The 24,960-nt window shown below is 45.6% G+C and overlaps 1 protein-coding gene across 7 annotated transcripts in view; it reads left to right on the top strand.

Moving 5' to 3' along the window:
- myocd (myocardin) overlaps window positions 1-22,003 on the top strand; it is an 80,362-nt gene extending 58,359 nt beyond the window's left edge. Inside the window, exons 1-12 of one of the 7 annotated variants that reach the window (XM_070991225.1) lie at window positions 930-1,313; window positions 6,652-6,717; window positions 15,595-15,779; window positions 16,988-17,092; window positions 17,210-17,538; window positions 17,857-18,013; window positions 18,112-18,645; window positions 18,785-19,282; window positions 19,371-19,505; window positions 19,944-20,072; window positions 21,011-21,068; window positions 21,241-22,003. In XM_070991225.1, the coding sequence (XP_070847326.1) occupies window positions 1,259-1,313; window positions 6,652-6,717; window positions 15,595-15,779; window positions 16,988-17,092; window positions 17,210-17,538; window positions 17,857-18,013; window positions 18,112-18,645; window positions 18,785-19,282; window positions 19,371-19,505; window positions 19,944-20,072; window positions 21,011-21,068; window positions 21,241-21,857 (2,868 nt within the window). In that variant the 5' untranslated portion in view covers window positions 930-1,258 and the 3' untranslated portion in view covers window positions 21,858-22,003. Of the gene's footprint in view, window positions 1-929; window positions 1,314-6,651; window positions 6,718-15,594; window positions 15,780-16,987; window positions 17,093-17,209; window positions 17,539-17,856; window positions 18,014-18,111; window positions 18,646-18,784; window positions 19,283-19,370; window positions 19,506-19,943; window positions 20,073-21,010; window positions 21,069-21,240 lie in introns of those variants that run through there. The other 6 variants (XM_070991224.1, XM_070991222.1, XM_070991227.1 and 3 more) reach the window with 6 other exon arrangements.
- The last annotated feature ends 2,957 nt before the right edge of the window (window positions 22,004-24,960 follow it).

Here is a 24,960-nt window from a genome sequence, read left to right as displayed (position 1 = left end):
CGATGACCCATAATGCTTCTCAATAGCTCCATCTTTTTGTTTTTTCCAACTGCAGTCTGCTTTCTTGGCATCACATGTACTGTAAATACAGTTGTGTTGCCAAAGCATATAGAGAAGAAAAACATTTTAGATGTAACATTTACATTGATTGGAGTCATGCCCACGTGATGGATTTAAGGCCAAAATGTACCCATGTACTAATATCATTTTCCGATCATGCGTTCACAAAGTGGTGAATGACTGAGCCTCTCCAGGATGGCCCTTTCATACCCAATCATGATACTCTCACCTGTTACCAATGAAGCTGTTTACCTGTGGAATGATCCAAACTGGTGTTATTGGAGCATTCAACAACTTTCCCAGTCTTTTGCCCCATCTTGTTTGAAACGTGCTGCATGAAATTCAGAATAAGCTGATATTTACAAAAATCTATGAATCTGATGAGGTCGAGTCTGTGTTTTTGGCACAGTATGGTAAAACTGCTCAGTACGCAGTGTCAGCAGTATATATCACACATGTCACGTGCGGATGTGACAGCAGTTAAATGTAGGCTGACAGGTGATTTTTCAGCTGCCACAAGAGGTGGTGAGAAGTGAAACTTGTTGCCATCCTTGCTTTTCCCACTTTCATCCTCCTGGCTGTACTGCTGCTCCACTATCAGCGTCTGTGTCTCTATCTTGATCTCGCCCTATCTTGCTCTCCTCCCTCTTCTCTAATGACAGTCAGCAGGGCTGATAGGCAGATATATTTACACTGTTGGCAAGGGAGGAAGGAGTCATCAGCCAAGCCCTGTCCAGCCTCCAGGCTGTGGCAGGCGTGGCTTCGAGGAAACCCTGGCCGGTTAGCCCCTCCCCAAGCAGGGCATATCTCTGTGTGCTGTCCCTGGCCCTGCTCAGAGTTCTCAGCTAGATGGGACCAAAGCTTCGCTGGCCCCAGACTCACACACTCCCACATCAGCCTCTGGGGGAGAGAGAGCAGAGAAGAGGAGGCAGGAAGAGAAAGTAGAACAGAGAGCGGAGAGCTGCTGCTGGTGCACGCTGGCTGAGAGACAGACAAGAAAGCCAGTGTGTGAGTGTGTGTGACTTTTTTCTTAGACTAGTGTTCTTCTAGAGCTTTTGATGAGGCAGGCTGGGTCAGCTCCATCTCATCTCAGTCTGGCGTCCAGAGGTGGCCCGGGGGGTCGAAGTGTGTACCGCTTCTCAAGTGTGTGTGACTTTATTTTGCAACTCTCGACCACTGGAACTGTACTGTAAGCATTATGACTCTTCTGGGCTCTGAGCACTCCATACTGATACGAAGCAAGTTTAGATCAGGTAAGGCAAATGATGATTGACACGTGACTTGTTTGCACTCCTCTGTGTCTGTGTACGCTCTGTCAACTTGATTGGTGAACAGTTTCTGTGAACAGCTGTGTTTATGCTCTCGTAAACAGTTTGTCTGTCAACACTTGGCATTTATAGGCAGCGCTGTGTACATTATGTCATTCATCTGTCTTCACGGATGAGCTGTGTTGACACTCACGACGCTCTCCTCAGCAACACCAGCAAAGTGACAGGTGTGTGCAATATACTGCGGGCATGTGACGGTGCAAGAGATACCAGAGGGAGGCCAGCCTAAGTCAGAAATCCTCCCAAGCGCCGAGCCCTAACAACAGGCCCTGTCACGGCGTGATGGATTTACGGCTGGGAGTGTTCTTTAATGTTCATCCACCTCCTCGGAAAAGCCCGACATGTGAGGGTGTTGTCTCGGGCAGGTCAGCGCACTTGCTCCGTGCCAGCCGCCAACCTGTTGCCACTGCTGAGGCAAGCCAGTGAGGCGTCCTCACTCTGTGCACGCTGATAAAGGGAGATTAGACTCTGCAGAGAGGTCACAGGTTATCTTAATATGGCTGAATTGGAAGCTGATGGCGCTTGTGTGTGTGTGTGTGTGTGTGTGTGTGTGTGTGTGTGTGTAGGTGTGTGTGTGTGTGTGTGTGTGTGTGTGTGTGTGTGTGTGTGTAACCTGGGCATAGCAAAGAGGGAGGAAGGGTATGAACTACAGCACTGATTTAAACTCCTCTTAACACACAGCAGCTGTTGGGGCTTTGTATTCATCTATCTCCCTCACACACACACACACACACACACACACACACACACACACACACACACACACACACACTTTTAATTCCATTACTCTCTCTTACAAACACACACTTTCTGAGTCTTTATTTTGAAGATACTTTCTGTGATGTGTGTGCTGTGCAGCTCCAGTGTGTGTAGTCTGACCAACACTGCCATCTCCCTGAGGAAAATGTAACTGATGGTGGCAACAGCAGAGCTCAACTCCTGCTCTCTGGCGTGTGAAGCACGACATACACGCCGCCGCCTCTGAAAGTGGCACTCCACACTGCTGCGAGCCTACGAACTGTTGGCTGGACTGGCTTCAGTCCGGACTTGCGAGCTCTAATTGCGTACCAGAAATGGCAGAGCAAATGATGCTTTTCCTCTGAGCTGTTTAGAGCGGATCGGCAGGGTGGGAAATGACCCCCAGTGCTCCGGGGAGCATGAGAGCTGTGTTCAAAAGCAGCAGGAGGCTTTGCGCCAAGGTGCCTCTGGTTCTTGATTGCTTTAAACCGTTGCGTCGTCTAGCTGGTTAATATGGCACACATGTAGAGATAAAGGTCATCTTCCTACAAGTCTGCTGGGTGTTGCAGTCGTAGGGATTAATGTTGGGTGATACAAGGTACAACCGACATGACTGGTGGGGTGAATTTAGGAGTGCGTGAGTGAAATATTGAGCGTAAGAGAAGTGAAACTGCCCATAATTCTCTGTGTGATAACCGCTGATGACAGAGGGAGTCTTAGACAATCAGGTTGTCCAGGATTTACAGTTTTCTTTAAGCTGCTGCAGCTCGACTTGCATTCTGGGCCCCACGAAAACCAGCGACTGCTGCTCCTTTTGCACCACACTGGTACTATATTGTCAAAGCCATGGGAACTGCTGCTGCATGGTTGAAGCTAAAAGGACAGATAAAGATCTCATTTAAGTGCTCCCCACGGACTGCCAAATGTTTTCTGAGTGTGTATGTTACCGACTTGTTCTCATGCCGATTTGATTAACAGCTCAAAGGGCTGTGGTCCGTGCTCTCGAGCTGGCTGCCATTACATAATTGCTTGGCAGAAGCGTCAAATATAAGTCGATACTCCAAGGTGTCGCGCATAGGTTGAAAAGTGAATCAGCGCCAGACAAAGCCGCTTGTAGTTATGAAGCTCCTTGTTTGTATCAGCTTCCGCACCCAGACGCTGGATGTTTTCACCTGAGTTAGATAGAAAAACACTACTTTAATGCTATTGATTCATTCAAAATCTGCTTCTCTGGGGTGGTTAATAAAAACGTCCAACATGTTATTTTCCATAACCACCATGAAACAATATATATATATTGCATGTACATTGATCTGTGAGTTCATAATTCACATGCAGAAGCACAACAATGCTTCACTGCAGAGCCCACACTCACACAAACTATTGTCCTCCAAGCTAAAGTAAAGGGGAGAAAGCTGGCCAAACAGATAGTCACAACACCAAATCATTGGACGGGTGAAACAGGAAAAAATTCTATTATTGCAAAATATATCATAGATAAAATTAAGGCTGCTGACTTAAAACGCAACTGCCCGACCATAACAGCACAAGCCGACAGCCTCAACTGCTATCACTGTCTGCTTATCATGTCAATTGTTCCTTTAGCAAATGTTTCTGCAGTGATCCTGGCCAATTCTATACCCTGACTAATATTTCTGCCATAGCTGACCATTGGTAGTGATGTGAGAGACAAACCCGAGACACCCTCCGCTGACACTGAATGGCGGTCTGGCAGCAGATAAAAAAGCACTTACCTGTGGAATTGGTTGGCTTGTACACTCGTGTTTTTTTTTTTCCTCATCACCCCACTATCCCACTGTTGACTATAAGTCACTGTCAATGGAGCTGCTCCAGAAACTGTATCTTAATGGTGGACCGCTGGCTCCCCTGCATCTGGCTCTGGCTCACGTTCACAAATCTGCCTAAAACTGTCCAAGACCATAGGAATAAAATATGTGAGATGTGTTTTAAGGTAGATTTTCACTTTATGCCGAGGTATTAGACTAAAATAAACCTAATACTTCATTTAGGGATACCTGTTTATTAGAAGTTATACAGTCGCGCTCATACATCTGTCGCAAACACATTCCTGCAAGAGCGGAGGGAAAGTTCAGGAGAATTCATGGAACAAATGCAACTGGTCTCTTTCGCTGAGATGTTGGAGTTTAAGCATAAAAGTGCGCTGTTATTATTAGCTTGTTTCTTTTCCGTGTGGTGGCTGTGGATGTGCGAGGCACAGGAGGACCATAAATCAGAATATCACTACACCGGCTTGTGTAATTATCACCACTTCACCGGTGCAAACCAGGCCAAATGATAATTTATTTACACTATAAATCTGAAAACTTGTAAATGTGGCTGTGGATTTGTATGTCCTTTGTTGTCAAGAAAGCCTGAGTTAAAACAAATGTCTTTGGTTTCAAAGTCAACAGTGAGGGAGGCCGAGTATCGTATGGTTCAGTGATCTGTGATTACACAGCCTGGCTCAGGTCCTCTTTCTATAACATGTACGCTCTGCGGTCGGGACAGCCGAGCCTCTGCTTTTCTGCAGAGAAAGAGCAGATGATATGGCAGCTGCTGTGCTGTTTCAGACAGAATTATTGATAAGCTCTCGGTAAACACGGCGCAGCAAAGAGCCGTTCCTTCAGTTAAAATCAAAGCAGCCTCTGCAGAATGAGCTTACAGTAACAGTTACATGCAGTTTGTCACCTTGCTTTCTCCGAGCCTCGCTGTAAAGTCAGCGTGTCACATTAGCTTGTTAGAAGCACGGCAAATGAACAGAACTCCTCCAGCATAGCTCGGGATGGGGCTGCGTGGGTTGTGTTAGAAATGAATGCAGAGAGTTATGTGCAAAATTGTTAAAGAATCTGCCTTAATGACAAAGCTTTTGAGGAAAAAGGCAGATTATCTTGCATCTGCTGTGCTTTTCCAGACAGAATTATTCAGTTAACATAAGAGCAGAGCAGCGAGGAGCCAGCCCTTAACCAATACTACAAGGTACATTCACTGTCACCTTGCTTTTTCCATGACAGAGGCCAAAGCTGCATAAGCATCTAAGCTGACTTAAAATGCAGCTGCATTCTCATCACTCAAGTAAAACAGTGGAGGCACCACAAATAACAGCAACAAGGCCAGATCTACCACAGAATTTAGGGTCAGAGATTAGGCGATGTGGGTTCCATTTGAACAGTTTTGTTCATATAAACTCTCTGCTCCAAATGTTTTGCTTTGTGAGCAAAGCTGTAAAACCCCAACTTCTTCCCTCTCAAAGGAGAAAGAGCAGATTATGTGATGGCTTCGTCAGAGAGACTCACTGATAACCCTCGCAGTAAATACAACACAGAGAAGCAAGGAGCCATCCCTGGAGTTCAAATCAAAGACTCTCTGCAGAATTAGCTAAAACTAGCTGCTGCATTCCTTTTGTGACTTGTGTTTTCTTTGACTCTGTGTGCCTGCACGCATTGACGGGTGGTCATTATTGGAGGGGAGATGACAAAAAACTGACATGTTAACGGTCAGCTTTCAGTCAGGAACTAATGCCTGCGTTTGCTCTCTGTGATGTTGCGACCAGCAGGTCTCGACCCCCTCACTGTAAACTAAAGCAGATGTCAGATGAAGGGAAGGGCCTGCTGTTACATAATGGAGGTGCTCTCCCAAGAGAGCGCTCCGATGTGGCACCCGAGCTCACCGATACTCAGTGCAACTGCTCGAAAACAGGGATTACATCAAAGGTGGAAGGCTTGAGGAAATTCATCAAATGCTTGAATGTAGCTAAATCTGCGGGAACGGGAACCACCTGATGGAGATCATTAGGAATAGATTAGACGAGCAGAAAGCGGCGAGGGCCTTGCAGAAAAGGAGGAACATTTCATACTCGTGTGTCAGATCCAGGGTCTCGCCGAGAGACCGTCAGATAACAGCGAGGAGGAAAAACACTCATGTACAAAGAAAGGGAAAGAAAGCAAAAGAGCCACAGACACGAGCGGACCGACAGACACGGGGGAGACTCTATGTTTATGGCCCCGCACTCCCACCTAGACCACTTCTTCGCACATGCACACACACACACACACAAGGAGCACGCAGAAACGTGCACACACGCTGCAGACCACACACTGCCGAGCAGATCTGTTTAAAAGCCAGGAGCTGTGTTTATCATTCCCTACATCCTGCTCACAGAAATATTTGTGAGCAAGCAGCGTTGTTTTTTTTTTTTTTTTCTGTGTTGTCTGCATGCGTACGCAGATATAGATACATACATACGCACATGTGCGTCTGTGAACCACCAGACTGACACCAGCAGCTTGTGTTCATTCAGCCTGGAGGTTAAGACGTGAAATGAAATCAAACTACAAGCTCGAGTTATGAAATTTAAAGTGGGTTGAATTCTCAGCCTTTCCCCGCTTTTTGTCTGTCCCTTACCTGTCTTTCCACATGTCTCTCTCATCTTTCCCCTTCTTTTTGCTCTTCCCCTCCATCTATCTCACCCTCCTCCTCCTCCTCTTCCTCCTCCCTCCAACTTCAGTCCTACAGTTAAGACTTCAGCAGAGGAGGACACGAGAACAGCTGGCAGACCAAGGCATCATGCCTCGTGAGTAACGCCCTCCATCACTGAGCTGCCGCACATGCAGGCGCACACACACACACACACACACACACACACACACACACACACAATCTTAGACTCGCTTTTAGACTGCAGTGTGAGTAAGACAGAGGGAAAGGGTGAGACACATGATGAACAATCACAGGAACACATCAACCCTTTGGACAAGTATAAATAAGATATAAAGGTACAAATAAACCCCAACTGACATAAAAACCCTTTGCTTCCACTTATCTGTTGGGGTATGTAGCCATGCTGTGTTTTTACTGAAGAAATAGTCCCTGCAGAGACTGTCCGCCATTTGTTTTGCTGATTATCCACAGTAATGGAGACACTGTCTCAAGATGTTGCTGTTCCATTTTTTTAAATGTTGTTTTGCAGTGCTGTGAGCAGCACAAACAAAATCCAACCAAAACTATTTTCATGGATAGATACCAGACACTAGGAGTAGGAGAGGAAACGTGTTTCAATCAGATACTTTAAACTAAAGCGTGTCACATCGGGCTGTAACGGTTAGTGCACTCGTGCCGTACAGGGATGAACAGGGGTCACGATCCAATGCTTGGAGACCACATGGTATATAGATTGATGCATGTGATGCAGAAAGCTTCACAACAATCAGTCACACTATGGCGAGCGCAAATCCTGCATCCATTAAATCAGCTGTTTGGGTGCAATGCAGATTAGCTGGTCAGCGACAACAACAGAGAGTTGTGGATAAGACGAGGACGGTGTGTGGGTGTTGCTCCACGCTGAGCTGTGTCACATGACAATTATCAGGATCATTATATTTGACTGGTACTGGTTTCTTTTTTAGAATCTGGGTGTAAAGTTGGTTAAAGCTGTAATAATATTTTTTCAGCCACTTGGGGGCAGTGAAGAAAGCTTGAAACTAACCCTAACCCATATTATCACTCTATACAATTTGCATAGCCAACATGTTAGCAAGCGGTTGCCTATTTACACCATCTGGCAAATTTACACCCAATATTCACCCTCTTCTTCCTCTGTTTGTGGTGTCCACCAGCTCCTGAGGAACATATCTGTCTCTTTAGCTGCTAAATGCTCCACTACATTCACCAGCTACTCACTAACGTTGTCTGCTTAGTGTTTGACGCTGGGCAGGTAGTGTCCAGTCCAGTTATTGTTGAAAACAGATGCCTGTCGTGTCTGGAAGCGTTCACATTCACACTGTGAGTGAGAGTAGCTTTAAATACACTAATGATGCAATTAGCTATTAAGTAGACAAATGAGGAATTTTTTAAAAATAATTTAGTACAATGAGAAATCTAACATTGTGTGTGGTGACAGCTTTTGAGAGCAATGTGGATGTAAAGGTTCAAGCATTTAGTCCACGAGTGGTTACTGTCTTTTCAAATTTGCCCTTTAGTTAAAGGTCCCCTTGGCTCAATCAGTATTATTGTTAAAAATCTTGGAGGGCAGTTGTGAAAAACATCACATCATTGATTCTGACATATGTGAAAAGAGAAAGATATGACTGATTTGAGATTACCTGTTGTAGTTTTGAAATGAAACAGTTAAATCAGATGTCAGCTGCTTGTAAGGGAACAGAAGAGGGGGGGGGAGAAAGGATGGAGACTCAGGAGTCAGCAGATGATTTCACTGATGAACTCCAACCAGAACGATGCAGCCAATCAGTGAAATCAGCTGCTGTAGCTGTTTCTTTGGAACCAAAGTGGAAACCTGCAGATTGCTGCTAGCACATACAGTTTTTCTTGCACTCTCCTCGCTGAGAGGAGAAACGTCAACTTGCGTTAGAGCTGAGGTCAATTTAGAAACTCTGCCATTGCACAAAAGACTTACGCTGCAGATTAAAGCATTAGAAACAGACGGAGAGAAACAGGTAGGGAGAAAGGAAAACAGTGGAGATGACAGATGCTCTAAAGACGAGCGGATCCAGACTCCACAGACGGATAAATCCACAGGTAGTGACAGAGACGAGGGTGGACATGGAGGAAGCAGGTGGATATGCAGCGTGCGCCCGACAGGCAGAGAGACAGGCAGATAGCGCCTGCAGCCAGCAAGTAGGGCAGACAGGTCGGTGAGTGACCGCCGAGGAATGCTCTCGTGCTGGAAGAGGCTCGGGGCCTCAGAAGAATCAGTGACTGCTCGGGCCAGATTTACAGAGACGTTACCTGTTTACAGCACAGCGCCTGCGGAGCGCCACATCAAAGCAGAGGCGCGCCTGAGCGCAACAGCATGGAGCGTGAGCTGCCATTTATAAGGCCGAGGCTTTGGGGTTTTAATGTCATGTAAGACACAGTGATGAGAACAAGTAGACCTGACTGTACTGGGCGTACTCTTAAATCCTCACCGCCGTGACTAACGGCCTCTCGTGTTCTTTGGGTCATGGTAGCACTGTAATCTATCTCCCTCAGCTTTGACTGCCAACAGGCTGCACTACATGACACAAGACAAGTAATTCTGCCGTGCACTTGTGGAATACAAAATTTTAAATATTCATCAGAAAGTTTGTTTAGCATGAGACGTTACACAGCAGACAGCCACTTATAAACTAAGATCTTATCAATTCCTTAAACTGCAGCCCTGGCAAACATGGGAGCAGTGAGCGATGGCAGTGTGCAGCATGTAGTGTGTTTTTTTTCCCCCTGGTTAGTTGCCTGCAGGAACAACAAGGGGACTGGGACTGCAGGCCAGGGATTTGTCGAATGATATCTCTGGCACCGTTTGCCATTTCACAGAGGCTCCAGCCTCCAGATAAACTGCTGGTAAGTGTGCGGGGGAACGGAATCCAGGGGCCCGGCGAGGCCCTATCAGTTTCTAGGAGTCTGTCACAGATAAGGTAGCAAGGAGAACTGCAATTGGCCAACGGTGCTCCAAGCACTTTTTTTTTTTTTTTTTTTGAAAAAGAAGTTTCAATTGGCTATTTATCTCTTGATTGCAGGCGGTGGCGCAGATGCGAGAGGCTTTCAAAGACTTGTGTTTGTTGGTACACACTTTCTTACACCCACACGCTAGATGTTTTAAATCTCTCTAAAGCAGCGAAATAATTCGCCCCCCCTGGCTCGTTATGTCCAGAAAGAAGCCATTTTCAGGAGGTTCCAGCATCCTTCTCCTCTGTGCTGCTGTAGATGTGATCCCCCCGATGCTGGCTGGCTCAGCCTGGCTGTGTTATTCCTGCTGGGGAGATGGACACGGCACAGGGTCTGTGTATATATTACCCAGCGAACATCTGGTGTTTATTAGGCTATTCAAGAATCCGCCCCAGCCTCTCAGGCCTGACTGGCGTGTGGCCTGCATAGGAGCACACTGTCTGCCTGCTGGCCACAGGTCTGAACGCACACACACACACATACAATCTAATATTTCCTCATAAAGATAATAGGGCTGTAGCTGCAGGTTTACTGTGCTTTTTCCTGCAAACGTTTGTGCATAAAAACACCCCATTTTCATTCCCTCGGCAGCGGTGCTTTAATCCTCAGTGGATGGAAACACAAAGGGAATAATTCTGCCCAAAGCACCATATGTCTTACCTCTTAGTGTAGTGTTTACATTGGGCAGATACAGTCAGCAGGTATATGTATTACAGTAGGTTTAAAGTGCGTCGTGTGTTTTAATTCTGCTGCAGAATGTTTAAAAGTCTGTAAGCCAGCTCCAGACACACCGGATAATGTTACAGCATGCCCGTGCGGGCCAGCGCAGCCACGGTCGAACACGTTTTTTAAGTAGTTTGGTTACACAGTCGAAACACACTTAAAGCTCCATGTGTCCCCGCGATGTCAAATCAGGTCTTAAATCAGGCCAGTCAGTGACAGGTGAGGCGGGAGGCACGGTGGGCTAGCTGAGTTATAAACAGATGATGATGTCATCCTGCTGGTGGAAGGCGGCGGCTCGCCAACGTGACCGGCAGCTGATCCCTCCCCACCTCCCCTCTGAGGCGGGAAGGGCGCTGGATCCAGGTTGGCATACTGGACCATCTGACCATCTCGTTGCATCCCTTCATCCCTCCTTTCTTCCTTCCTTCCCATCATGCACCTTTTCGTCCATTGTTTTCCTCTCTTCTTTCATTTTTTATACTTTTTCTGCATTTTCTGCCTTTCTTCAATCTCTTTTTCCATGTTTCTTTGTGTCATTTATTCTTTTATTCATCCCTCCAATATTTGTTTCAACCATAATGTCTTACATCCATAACGGTCTTTCTTCATTTCCTCCATCCATCCATCCCTTTTCTGTTCATGGATCCTGTTGGGGGGGGGGTCAGCATACATCATACACATATCATCTTTCAACCCATTCTTTTTTTTCTTCCTCACTTTCTCCATATGTCCATTTTTCCTTCCTCCGTGTTGTCTTCCATTATCTCCCACCCGAATATTCCTCCTTCCTTCCATATTTTCTCCCGTCCGTTCCCCGTCCTTCAGGGACATTCTTCTGTCCTCCTCGTCCTCTAAGTTTCCTAAAGAATTACACAAGTCTAATGCGAGTGAGACATTAAGGCAAATATTTGCTGTATCTGGAGGATAAAAATGCTCAATATTGCACATTAATCTTAACTTAGTTTTGATGTTAAAGTTATTTTTGAAAGTTTCTTATGAAGTCTTACATTTCAGCTCCATTTTTCATCAGCCAGTAATACTCTACCTGAGTTGTCCAGCACAAAGCTCAATATCATTCCTTTCATTTTGGCACTGTATCCTATGTCAGCCCTCAGAAATATCCCACTAAAATTATATTTGACCAAATAAGTGCTGTTGCTCTTTCTTGCTCTCAGATAATCAAACTGATGTGGTGTTCTCTCCTCACTGCTGGGTAATCAGTCCTGTGAGTGCTGTGGATAGACTGTGTGCCAAGCCAGGTTAGCTCTGGCCCTGATTATTTATACTGGACTTAACAGAGGGAGATTGTGGAAGGTTGAAAATCTCACCCAATGCTGCCCTTTAATTACAGCCACTCCATTTATTTTTCTAGCACTCAAAGTATCTGGCTGTGCTGGGAGCGCAGCAGCTGAACAGATATTAGATCCAAAACAGAAATATTGATTATTGATGGCTGAGGGGAGTCATGTGCAATGTGTTTGTTGGGGGAAGTGTCAGCTTTAAATACAGCAGGGTTGAACTGCATGAATGAATAATGTGATGGACAAAATGAGATGGAAAAACCAAAACACTATTTGTAGTAGACAGATATTCTAGATTCAAAATGTGGACATTGATAGAACAATTAAAGAATCTCCTATGATTTACAATCTGTATGTTCACGCTTAAATGTTACTGCCTGAAATGTACTCTGTGGGGGAGTAAGCATGAACAACAGGAGCTAGCGTGGCTAGTGTGCTAACAGCAGGTGAAAATTATACTTTTTTTAATTAAAAAGTAGCCACAGAATGGCAGTCCAACAATGTATGTTACTGGATTAGCATCTTCAATTATTATATGTGGCATCATGTTTAATTCCCATATACCAATCTTGAATTGTCTATATGATCAAAATACATTTTTTAATTAAAGAAATACCAAACTAAATTGTACTTATATGCAGCCTTGAGCAAATGCAGTGCAGTATGTGCAGACGTGTGTAGGCAGTGTTTCCAGGTGTGTCCCATGTTGTTGATGGTGTGGTGCTGCTGTGTGTTGTGCAGACCCGGCCTCAGACGGCTCCTCTCTGGAGGCTCAGATGAGGCTAAAGCGAGCCCGGCTCGCCCAGGACCTGAATGAGAAGCTGGCTCTAAGGCCGGGGCCCCTGGAGCTGGTCCAAAAGAATATCATTCCCCTAGACTCTGCCGTCACGATGACAGGTATCAGCAGAGAGACGCTGCGTGCCGTGTGACCTACCTTTAACACCTGCTGCAGCTCCGGCTGCGTGACTCCACACGTGTGTGTTTGGTAGTAGCATCAGTTTGTTTCCATGAAGAGGAGAGCGAGCCTTCCTCATGACTACTCGTTTGTGTGTTTTTGTGTGTGTGTATTAACAAACCATTGTTCAAGTCATAAGCTAAGCAGTACAAAGCACTCTGTGAGAGATTGTTATCGACTCAAGCAAGCATGTGCTTTAATGACTGTAGCGCTGGACTTCAACACAGTCACATCATTTTGTCAAACAAGCACATAGAATGTTTATTGTAGATTCATCAGCATTGTGTTCCTCCACCTTCGAAAGCGTTTGTAACACCAGCATGATGACGTTACATTTATCCTGCGAGTGACTGAAGATCTGACATCTGATACTTTAACTGTGCCCTCAAACCCTCAAACTCACTTCCTCTCTTACTAACTGTTCATGTTATAGGACTCATCACAGGTCACAACATGAAAATACATGGAACCAGGAAGTGTTTTTTGACAATTTACTAAGAGTAAAATCCATTTATTAACAGCTTATTATCACTGCCAGCTGCATGTGCCCTTCATAAATAAGATAGAACAGTAACCAACAACCCATGAGGTTCGCTAAAGCCAACATTGATTCTTTTCTGTATCTAATAACTGATCTATAAAGCATTAGTAAATATTTATTAACCATGAATTGAAAATATCTAGCACCATTTTCACTCAACAAGTAATTGGTGAGTCTTGATCTCCCCTCCTTTATGTTCTACTGGACTCTCTCAACACGTGTTTCCTGTTGTTCCCTCTTAATGCGATCCACATGTCTTGGCAGGAAAATGTATTTATTTGTATGCCCTGCACACAGAATGTTATTTACATTTTTTGATGAAATCTCCTGAACCCAGAGTAGATCTCCAAAAATGCTCTTATTGTGGGATTGAAAAGGTAGATTATCTCAAAGAGGCAGAGCTTTGGCAGTTCTCTTTACAAATGCATATGGTGGACTAAGGTGTATGCGAGCCCTCCGGAGACCTCCGCCTCTCCCCGTGTTTGATTTAAGGAAATGCACAACATGCATGCTTAGACACTGCGCTGATTTAGGACTGTGCGAAGGATCGGCCCAAGCCATCCGAATGTGGCCCTCTGTCCTCGCACTGTTTGTCTTTTAATACTCAACATGTTACTCACTCTCTCTATATCATTCTTGGCAGTGCAACTAGTGTATTTTAGACTCTGGCGTTTTAGCAGTTTTATGTTTGCCCCCTTGAGCTTCCAGTAAACATGTTGCGTAAAGGAGACGGCGAGCTGCCGTCAGCTGGTTTACACTACCTCTGCAGGAGGAGGGGAGCGCCGTTTATTGAGACGAACAGCAGCTGTATTTGGGTCCACCCTTTCTCTTTAGAAGTGGTGATGTGTGTTTGAGTCTGAGTGCATCCTTGTGTGTATGTGTGGGTGTACCTGTGTGTATGTTTGTCCCATCCCTCCTCCTCCCTGCTTTGTCTCTGCTTTAACAGGCCACCAGTTCAGCCACCTACAAAGCTCTGTGACAGGACCAGGCTGTTGCGTTCCCCTCGCCTGCAGCATTAACCCCTCACCTTAAAGCTCTATATCCCAGTCCACAGCACTCCCAACGATTGTTTCAACCTCTGTCCAGTAATGTTGAAAACTATGTGACCCGCCGTAACTTCTAAACCAGCCACTTGGAAAGCGGAAGTGTGCACAGCTCGCAGAGTTCCTGCAATTCTGCTGTCTCAATCTCCTGGTGACATCGAATTGAATTAAAGACTCATGGAAACAGCATGTGCTGGACGGCATCTCGTGGAGACAAACTGCACCATGACAAGCACGTTCACACATGACCCATTCAGTGTGTGTGTTGTTGTGTGTGTGTGTGACTGCAGAGAGGGAAGGAGTTAAAAATGAACAGGTGGGAGGAAATGGCATTTAGGACAATGTTGTGCACTAAGCTGAGTGTTAAGCTCTGGGAGTGTGTGCGTTTGTGTGTATTGCGAGGTCACTGAGTTGCACATGGGCCTGGTGCTGTGATTGAAACCAGGGTCTGTTCCTGCCTGTCACATGTTTGGATACAAAAGGAGAAACGTATACCTCTGCACACACACAACACGCTCACACATACACACACCAACCTTTGCCACCTCCCTCCCCTGGCTCTGTCCCCTCAGCTCTGTCAGATAGCCGCTCTTAGCTCCTCCAATGAAAGCTGCAGTCGCTATCAGCCCAGCCAATCAGGAGCGTGGTGGATGTAAAGTGGCGGTCACCCGCACAGCGTAACACCTTCGGGCTGAGTGTCGTACTAGGTGTCAGTGACAGACAGGCTGTGTGTGAATACCGCTGGTCACATAGCGTACAGTGGTTTGCTATATGGATGCAAGCTGCACATAAACAGCAGGTATTACCAGTCATGAGCTAGAGTGTTTGTTAGTGTTGATACAACATTAAATATGGAGGCTTTGGCCCCTCTGATGGTCTTGGGCAGTTGCCGCTTCACCTGCTTGTTAATCAAGCCTTGAACTTAGATCTTACTTTCAGAATTTTGGCCAACGCTCATATCTGTGCTTACAAGATTATACTCAATAAGATGTTTTTTGGCAATTTTCAGACAATGAACTTATTTGTTGAGATCTGGAAATGTGGTGACATCACTAAAAAGAAGTCAGAAACACAAGCAGTCAGACGACCACGGCTTTGAAACAGGTCAGATGGTAGAATTGTTAGCCAAACTGTCAGTTGTGGGCAGCCATCAGGGTTTACAGACCCTCTGTCCTTATTTTAGCTGTGTGTCCTGTTTAATGAGGGATTATTACAGGTATTCTGCATATGCTCACCTTCAGTTTGGCCACCAAATAAGGTGGTTTAATCTGGATAAACGCGCCCCATCTGACTTCTTGTGGCCAAACATCGAAAATAAGACCCTAGCTGTAACAAACTGGAGTTATAAGTTAGACGCATGCTCTGTTGTCCCTCTTCCTTTCCTCACTGATCTCAAGGTAATGCCTACTGACCGCTCACCCTTCTCCCTCTGCTCTCCTTCCAGTAAACCATGGTAAGTTCCCCAAGCAGGAGGACTCTTATGCATTTGAGGAGGACAGCAGCAGTGAGAGTCTGTCTCCAGAGCAGCACCACAGTGATGAGTCGCAGAGCTCGGCCTGCCCTTCGTCTGAGGCTGTTGGCAGCACGCCCTCCTCCTCCTCCTCACCTGCCCTCACCAGCCCACGACAGGTAAAGGATGCCTCTCTATCTTGACGGCGCGGAGGTAGAAGATGCCTTTTATCCCAGAATTCCTTCTGTCTCCTCTCTGTTTTCCTCCATCAGTCTTCACTCCGACATTGTTGTACCTCTAGCAGGTGTTGCCACTGCTTTTCTTCTTCTGCCCTCCTGTGGTGGCAAAGTGTACTGCACCACCATCCTCGGCCTCCGCTGTTTTCCACTGACCGTTGGGCTGAGTTAAACTAGGCAGGTGTCACATTCCTGCACGCTGAGCCGTCCCATCAGCACAGCTGCCTTTATTTCCTCAGTGCTTACCTTTCACTCATCATGACCTCATTCCAACGGTCGCCATCAGCAACGGTCGCTTGATTGAAATTCATGCCAGAACAGGATTGTTTATATCTGCTGAGCTTCTCTCTAAAATGTTTCAACTGAATCACCAACTCTCACTGTCTTATTTCTGTTTAATACTTTTGCAAATGAAACATCAATACATGTGCATTTTTGAGTGTAATTATTGCGTTTGGAGGACAGACTGTCCTCATGCCTCCTCAGCCCAACTTCACAATCCTGAGGGAGAAATCAGTATTGCAGGAAGATGAGGAAAACAGATAAATTTAGACTGAAATCATAAAAATCTATGGTAACAATAGTGTCCAGATGAAGGAAGTCATTGGTATACTTTCATTCACGTTTATTATATGCTGTGATCTAAGTGTTAGCACAAGGCGGGGATCATAAAACAGCTTGATGGATAAACCTGTTTGAGCGTCTAAACACTCCAAACGCAACAAGAAGAGGGACCAATGTATTCTTAATATGCACAATGTTTGGTTCAAGCTGCACTGAGTATTTTTTCAAGCCACGCTAGCAGCGTGGCTCCACAGATGTTAGCGTCGGCCCACGCTAAACGAAAATATTCAAATAAATGTAATCAGCTATTTTCCACCACTGCCCTCAGAATGAGTTGTAATAACTTTAGTGACTTTTCATCTAGTGCCAGCTTCAGGTTTAATGTAGATCAAATACTACGTGCAAAACTAAAGACATTCCCATCATCCTCAGTGTTTAGTACTACTTTGCAAATATTAGCATTCCAACATGCCAAACCAAGACTTTCATTACGCAGTCGCTTGTCACTGTGAGCATGTTAGCAAGCATCAGAGCGTCACTGTGACCAATAGGACAGTAAACAGTGTGTTGTTTTTGTTTGTGAACAGGGAGGTGCACCCCGAGATCCACCTGATCAAAGCCAGGATGAAGGCCTGTCTGGTGCCAACAACGGCCAGGCCACTCCCACAATACCTGCTCCTGCTATTGTCAAGGTCAGCAACAAGAATTTACTTCCATCTTCACTTTATAGTTAATATTTTTTCCCCAGTGCTGAGTTAAGCCCATCAGCTTGCACGCTCATACAATCTCACCCTCCTTACTTTCAACAGTCCAAGACGTCAGACAAGAACCGACACAAGAAGCCCAAAGATGTGAAGCCAAAGGTGAAGAAGCTCAAGTACCACCAGTACATTCCTCCAGACCAGAAGGCAGAGAAGTCCCCTCCGCCCATGGACTCGGCCTATGCCCGACTCCTCCAGCAGCAGCAGCTTTTCCTGCAGCTGCAGATCCTCAGCCAGCAGAAACACGCTCACACACATCCACAGTCGCAGCAGTCACAGCAGCACACACACAGTCCACAGACACAGGCCCAGGCCCAGGCTCAGCAGCGGCAGCCTGCTTTCAGCTACCAGCCTCACCCCCAGACCCAGACCCAGAAGTAAGTCACATTTATGGACAAATAATAAGAAATCTGATAAAAGATATAAAAGTAATCCAGTGCCAGCTGTCTGTACATTCATGGGTACACTACAAACAGGGACTTCTAATAGCTAATTCAGCATGCTCTTACAGCAGCTTACAGCTGATCTAGAAGGTAGAGGACATAGTAACCATTAATAAAGTCATCATTTACAACTTGTAATCCATTTATAAATGGTGTTTTATTTTAAAAGTGATACCAAGTCAATGTACGTTTCCACTGCTGCTATTTTGACTTTACTATGTTTACTGACCCACTTCAATTCTCCCATTCTAGAGGAGCCAGTGAGCAGCTATCAGCCTGTAGCTCCAGTGGTCCATCCAGCCAAACCAACAGCAACTCCTCCTCCCCGGTCAAGAACACATATCCCAACCAAAGCAACATCTCACCGGTCAAACCTGGGCCCCTGCCGGCTAATCTGGATGACCTAAAAGTAGGTGTTATAAAGTAAAATGAACATAAGATCAGCAATGTGCTGGAGGTACGATATAAAGGAGGTTAACGTTAATGTCTCTTTTTGTACTGTGTAAGGTATCAGAGCTCAGGCAGCACTTGCGTATTCGCGGCATGCCCGTCTCCGGCACCAAGACGGCCCTCATCGAGCGACTCCGACCCTTCAAGGACTCTAACGCTGGCTCCTCACCCTCCAGCTCTTCTGACATCACCACAGTGACCTTCCCTGTCACACCCACAGGGTCTCTGTCCTCCTACCAGTCCCCATCCTCCTCCAGCGCCCTGTCCCAGGGAGGCTACTACCCTTACCCCAGCACCTCCTCCACCCCTCCAATCTCTCCAGCCTCCTCCGAGCTGTCCCTCAGCGGCTCGCTCCCCGACAGCTTCAGCGATGTGCCCATGTCTTCACCAACGCAGTTCGCCCTGCAGCCGTCTCCGGCCCAGCTCAGCATGGAGGACGGTCTGGGAGGAGGCAGCCTGGGCGGGGGAGGACTGAGGGTGGGGGAAGGTGGAGGTATGGATGGCATGGAAGCTGAAAAAGATAAGATGCTCGTGGAAAAGCAGAAGGTGATTGAAGAGTTGACATGGAAGCTGCATCAGGAACAGAGACAAGTGAGTAACCAGCAGCCTGTCAGTCGATAATAAGCCTTTCTGGAGGTTGAGGTCTTCATAGAATATAAGAGGACACAATGTTTAAGAACAAAACATCTTCTTTGATTGACAAGTTAACCTTTGTCACCATTCATTTTAGGTTGAAGAGCTGAAGATGCAGCTCCACAAGAGGAAACGCTGCTATGGAGCAACGCAGGACAACATCCCTCCTCCATCTCACCCCTCCATGCACCACCAGCAGACTCCAGCCATGATGGGCCAGCACTTCTTTGGGGTGACAATCAAGCAGGAGCCCATGTCCTTGTCCTCCAGCTGTCCTCTGTCCTCTCCCAAACAGCTGAAGGGCTCTCCTGGCAGCTGCATGGAGGATATGGGACACTGCAATGCCCCCCTCCCCAATATGGGGGCCACCGGTGGGCAACAATGTATGGACACAACCCCGTCCTCTGGCAGCCCTTCCACAATGTCGGCTTTCCTTAGTCCACAGTGCTCACCACAAGACTCCCCCATTGGAAAGCCTTCTAGCAGCCCCCAGCCTTCGTCTCCTAATAACTCCTACCTGCTGTCACCTCCGCTGGGAAGAGACGGCTGCAGTCACCCCCACCCCCATGGCAATAATAGAGCACGCAACATGCAGGTATGTCGAATTCATGGATGGACGATTTTTAAATAAATCTAATTGGGCAAATTCATTGATTGTGGAACTACTTACTATTTAACTACAGATGCAGCAGAAGAATGGTGGCCAGGCGGTGAACTGCTCTTATCCCTCTGACCAAAGAGGCCTTCAGGGAGTCTTTCCCAACTCAACTGACTGTGGCCACGGTGGCTCAGCCAAGACTGAGAATATGCAACCAAAGGTAAATATTACGTTGACATCAACAGCACTTGCAGTGTTGTCATGTCAGTGTCATGTACTTCATCTGAATCACCTCACAGTCACGTAACCGTTTTTCTTTCTTCTATTCATTTGTGTTTGTGTCTGCCTCTGACTCTATATAATTGTCTTTTGTGATGAGGTTCATTGTCACTCTTGTCATAGCTCTGCTCTTTAAAACAGAGTTCATCTGTTTTCATCACATATTCCTTCACATGTTGGTGACTTTGCCTTTACAAGAACACAACGCCAACCCTCCTCTTAAAGTAAATATTTCATGTGATGAGATGATTCGATCAGCAGGGCCTGATTTATAGATCTTTTTGCTCTTTTTTTTTCAATCTGCAGTTCACTCACATTTGGTAAACTCCCTTATTCTAATAGGTGGGCTAATGTCACTTTTCACCTATTTCTCATATAGATGTCAGTATTGCCCTCTCCTCGGCATGTTGGCCAAAAGAGCCAGGTCTCTCCCCCTGCCTTCAGTAGCTCAGATTCAGATGCATCAGACTTAAGACAGCCCCCATGCTATGAGGATGCAGTCAAGCAGGTAAACTCAAAATCATGGTAAAATTCCGTAGAGATTGGCTGTCCAGAGATTTTATTTTACCTATCGGCGTTGCTGGAACTCCACTTTTCTTCCTGTCTCCTTTTTTTGTCTCTTGAAGTCCATCACCTGCATTGCACCTCTTTGATTCATCCATTCGCTGTGTTCACCGCACTAACTTTCAACCCTTTATTACCAAGTCTGAAGCAGAGTGGTGTTTTAGTTGTACAAACGCTTTGGAGAGGTCGCTACTGAGCCCAACCGACTAATTGGCCAGGCTGATATGAACAGCCGATATTAGCTAATATATCATTAACAGGGCTGCACGGTGGCGCAGCAGGTAGTGCGCGTGCCTCACAGCAAGAAGGTTGCCGGTTCGATCCCCGGGTCAGACGGGGCCTTTCTGTGTGAAGTTTGCATGTTTTTCCCGTGCATGCGTGGGTTCTCTCCGGGTACTCCAGCTTCCTCCCACAGACCAAAAACATGCTCATTAGGTTAATTGATGACTCTAAATTGTCCGTCAGTGTGAGTGTGAATGTTTGTTTGTCCTTGCATGTTGCCCTGCAATCGGCTGGCGACCGGTTCAGGGTGTACCCCGCCTCTCGCCCATTGTAGCTGGGATAGGCTCCAGCCCCCCACAACCCCGAAAGGGATAGGCGGTATAGATAATGGATGGATATCATTAACAGCACAGAAATGTCAAAGATATGTTTGACAAGCAGTGTCTATGACATAGTTTGTCCAACAGTGAGTGTAATCTCAACCAATAAACTGGCCTGTCTCCAAGAAACGTTTGTATTACCAAAACCCTATTCTGCAAGTCTTTGTAGACTGCTTGACAGCTTGCATATTTGTCATGTAAAACCCTTTGACAGAACTGCATTGGATTTTTAAGCGTTGCTCAACTGATAAAAGAATAACTCTTTTCATTCCTGTTCCAGCAACTGACCAGAAGTCAGCAGATGGACGAGCTTTTGGATGTGCTCATAGAGAGTGGAGGTAAGGTGACATTCAACAGATGCTGATAGCATAGCATAGCTAGCACTGTGCATGTATGTGCAAGATGGTTAAAAAGTGGTGAATAAGCACATGCATTGGTTTGGAATCACAGTGGTATCAGATCCCAGTAGTACCTGCTGTGACCCTCCCTCCTCTCCTCTTTCTCTTCAAGAGATGCCAGCTAACGCCAGAGAGGAGAGGGAGCGGTGCTCTGTAACCAAAGTTGTGCCTCACATTACTGTGTCCCCAGGGTGTCCCGGCCTCCTCATCCCGAGGTTCCACAGACACTACGAACACCTGTCCTCCGCCCAGCTCCCTTACGACCACTCGGCCGGTCACATCACCGAGAGCCACCTGGAGACTCTGCTGGGAAGTCCAGTCGTCCGGGGAGGGGAGGCGGCCCTTCTCAAAATGGCTACTGAGGACGGGGGACAGGAAGATGAAGGGAACAGAGACGGCGAAGGGTACGGCAGCCCCCACAACCACCACCGTCAACCTCATCACCCCCAACAAGACAAACTTCTGACCAACAGAGATCTGATTGACACCCCTCTGTCACCCATCAGCACCAAGGTGTCTGCTGTCCCGGAGGTGCAGGGGATGGTCAGCATGACTTTCAGCGAGACGCCTTGGGAGACGATGGAGTGGCTGGACCTGACGCCACCTAGCTCGGCCACAGCCTTCAGTGTTGCTCCACCCAGTGGGCCCAGCATCTTCAACACAGAGTTCCTGGATGTCACAGACATTAACTTGAACTCTGCTATGGACCTTCACCTGGAGCACTGGTGAAAACATCAGCTCCACCAAAGCGCCATCAGCCATCAGAAACACAAGACACCAGCTCGCAAGTAGCTGTACGTCCGCTCATATCAGCTATGACCATACCAAAGAGTTACTGAATCCTACCTTAAGTCTAAGCACCAGAATTTGCCTCTTTTTTTTGACAGCGGGATGTGACATCGAATAACCTACATCCAAAGATTGACAGCTAAGTCTGAGGTCGAAATGCAGAATACAGTATATTTTTTTGATTCTTTTCTCCACATGGCTGAAATGAGGTTCTCATGTTGTCGTTATACCCAGAATCCAAAAACTAGGTGCTTCCTGACATGATCTTTGTCCATTTTGGACAACGACACGCACAACAGCCAAATAGGTATGACAGTGGACACATGAAGGATTTTCTAGATAATGGAGATACATGATTACAATGCTTTATACCAACACTTTATGCAATATCAGTGTTACGCCACCTTGACTTGAAGACACATTTTGACAGTCATTGTATATTTTCGGAGTTTATGTTTGTATTACTGGAAAAAAAAAAAAAAAAAAATGAGAGGAATTACAAGGTGAATTGGATTGCTTAGTACGGCCATTCTGTAAATATCTTAAGTATCTGTACTGACAGAGACAAGTTGACGTCTGCATATTTTGTCAGTGGTGTGGGAGATGACACAAACCACAAATCAAGTGTATTATGTAATCAGTTCATCAATTGATGTAAATATGACAAAAAAAATCTCACTGTGCACCTCTATCTAAATACACATTTTTCACAGTTTGCTTGAGCTTAGAGTATGTGTGTAAAAATGGTTGTCATTCCCTTGAAGGACCCCCCCCCCCCCCCCTTTTTTTTTTATACAAGTTTCTTTACACTATTTGGCGTTTCTATCCACAGCGTGACATTCTGGAGACAAATGAATGTCTTTGAGAAAACTTTGGTCTTATGGGTTTTAATCAGCAGACAAACAGTGCCTTATTGCTTTTTATTGAAGACATTTTCTACCAGTTTCCCCTTTACAATGTTATCAAGTCTCTACTCCCAGATTAATCTAAAAAGCTCCACCAGTTTCCCTTTAGCTGCAAAATCAGGCAAACGTTCATGAAAAATCCAAGTTCATCTCTATATTTTCTTACAAAGTAATTTTTTTTAACCCTTTCTATTCCCAATCACAGTTATTTATTTTGTGTTTTTATATTTATATTTTATCCTGTATTTATACTGACATTCCTTTCTAATAGATTGGGGCTCGCTGATTTACCTGAAAACTCCAGTGCTGCCATTTTGACCACAGAAACTTCTTAGTACATCAGTTCTCTTAAAAAAAACGTAAGACAAAGTGAAGGAACCACTTCGAAAAGCCATGCTTTCTTAAATCACTTCTCTTTAAAGACTCCTATGAAGTGGAAATGTCCATTATTAGCACTTGTGAATAGAAAAATGTAATATATTCTGATCTTTACTGTGAATACTGCATATTACCACAGCGTAGACTTGGACCAGAGCCAGCCCATACACACATCAGTCACACTAAGGAGACCATTTCAGACTCGGAACACCTTTAAGGCTGCAGTTTTGGTCAGAAATTGTCTGTTTTCCACACAAACTCAAAGGACTCAGATGAGACGATGGATAGCGCTCTCGCATCTATACACTAAAGGCCAGCAGCCTGTTAGCTTAACTTACATAAAGACTGGAAATGGGGATACTGCTAACCTGCCTTTGTCTGAAAGTAACAAAATCCACCCACCAACACCTCAAACTCACTTCGTCCTCTGTGTCCTCTGCGGGACGTCCGGCCACAGTCAGCTCCCTCCAACGCTGTCCATCACCAGTTCCTCTAACACTCACACATGAACACGTTATACCTCTTATTTAATTCAGCACTTAACCCATCATCAGAGTTTGTTTTCACACCTTTTGTACAGATAATTATTGAGCTTTATTGGTGCTGGTGGGCAGACTTCATTCCCCTCAGAGTCAGGGTAGTTATTTGTTTGCTTGTTGTGCTAAGCTACGCTAACGGCATCCTGGCTCCAGCTTCATATTTAGCAGACAAGTGCGAGAGTGGTGTCGATCTTCTCATCTTGTCCACTCTCAGAGAGAGCGAGTGAGCGTATTTTCCAAAATGTCAAAAACTGTTGCTTTAGGCGCATCGGCCAATTCATTTCTTGCCTTTTCAGTGGTGTCCTCTGTAAACATGGGTCTCGTTTTCTATTGTTTAGACCAAATGTTGCTTTTTTTCTCTGTTTCTTATGAAGTGTTGCACTTGTTAAATGGATTCAACAGTCGCCTGTTGGCTATTAATGCCCATCCTGAATGACAAAGCTGATATTCTTTCCTTCCTGTCCTCTGTTGAAAGAATATCTCCTGGCCTTTTTATCTGGGCTTCATTTTGCAGAATTTTCCCTAGTCAAGAAAAAAAAGACAATCAAATCTGACAGAAGCTTCCATGTTGCTTGGCCACTGACTTGCTTTACTATTGTAAAACCAGTATTTGCCTGCATCCCTGTATACTACAGAACGAAGAGCAATAAACTTATCACAGCAAAATCAGTTCTACAGTCACTTTTTATTCACGTCCAATTCACAAGAAGCACACAATACAGCTTTTGAATCTTTTCCATGGGGACTTTATTTGTAACCCTTGATAAAGATATAATATAATATTCATCGCCCTTAATATCATCTTATAATCTAATATGAACATTCTAGTAAATTGCAATTTATACAACATGTACCCTGGAGATTCATGTTCACCAGTGGCGTTAGCTTCCTGGAAATGTATCCCATAGGAGGAGATCAGATGTGGAGACGGTCTGCAGTGAGACATGAGACTGTGGGCTTTTTCTCAGGGCTTTGCACCATTTCATATGACAGACATGGGAAAAACAGAGCTGACGTGATGACTCCATTCAACAATAGAGAGAATCACGCCTGGTCTGCACTGCATCTCCCCCAACTTATGTTTTATCCCCATTCCCAATAATCCACAACTACTCAGCAAGTCCTCAAACTCCCCAAGCCTTCCCAATGATGGTGGCCATTTTCCAACATGGCTGACATCTGTAGAGGCCTATGTCAAACATTACAGGGGAACTCCAGGGA

The sequence above is a fragment of the Chaetodon trifascialis genome, chromosome 21, assembly GCF_039877785.1.
Source record: "Chaetodon trifascialis isolate fChaTrf1 chromosome 21, fChaTrf1.hap1, whole genome shotgun sequence".
Taxonomy (NCBI): Eukaryota; Metazoa; Chordata; class Actinopteri; order Chaetodontiformes; family Chaetodontidae; genus Chaetodon; species Chaetodon trifascialis.
The sequence above is the reverse complement of the archived record's forward strand: the minus strand, read 5'-3'. Positions and strand labels throughout refer to the sequence as shown.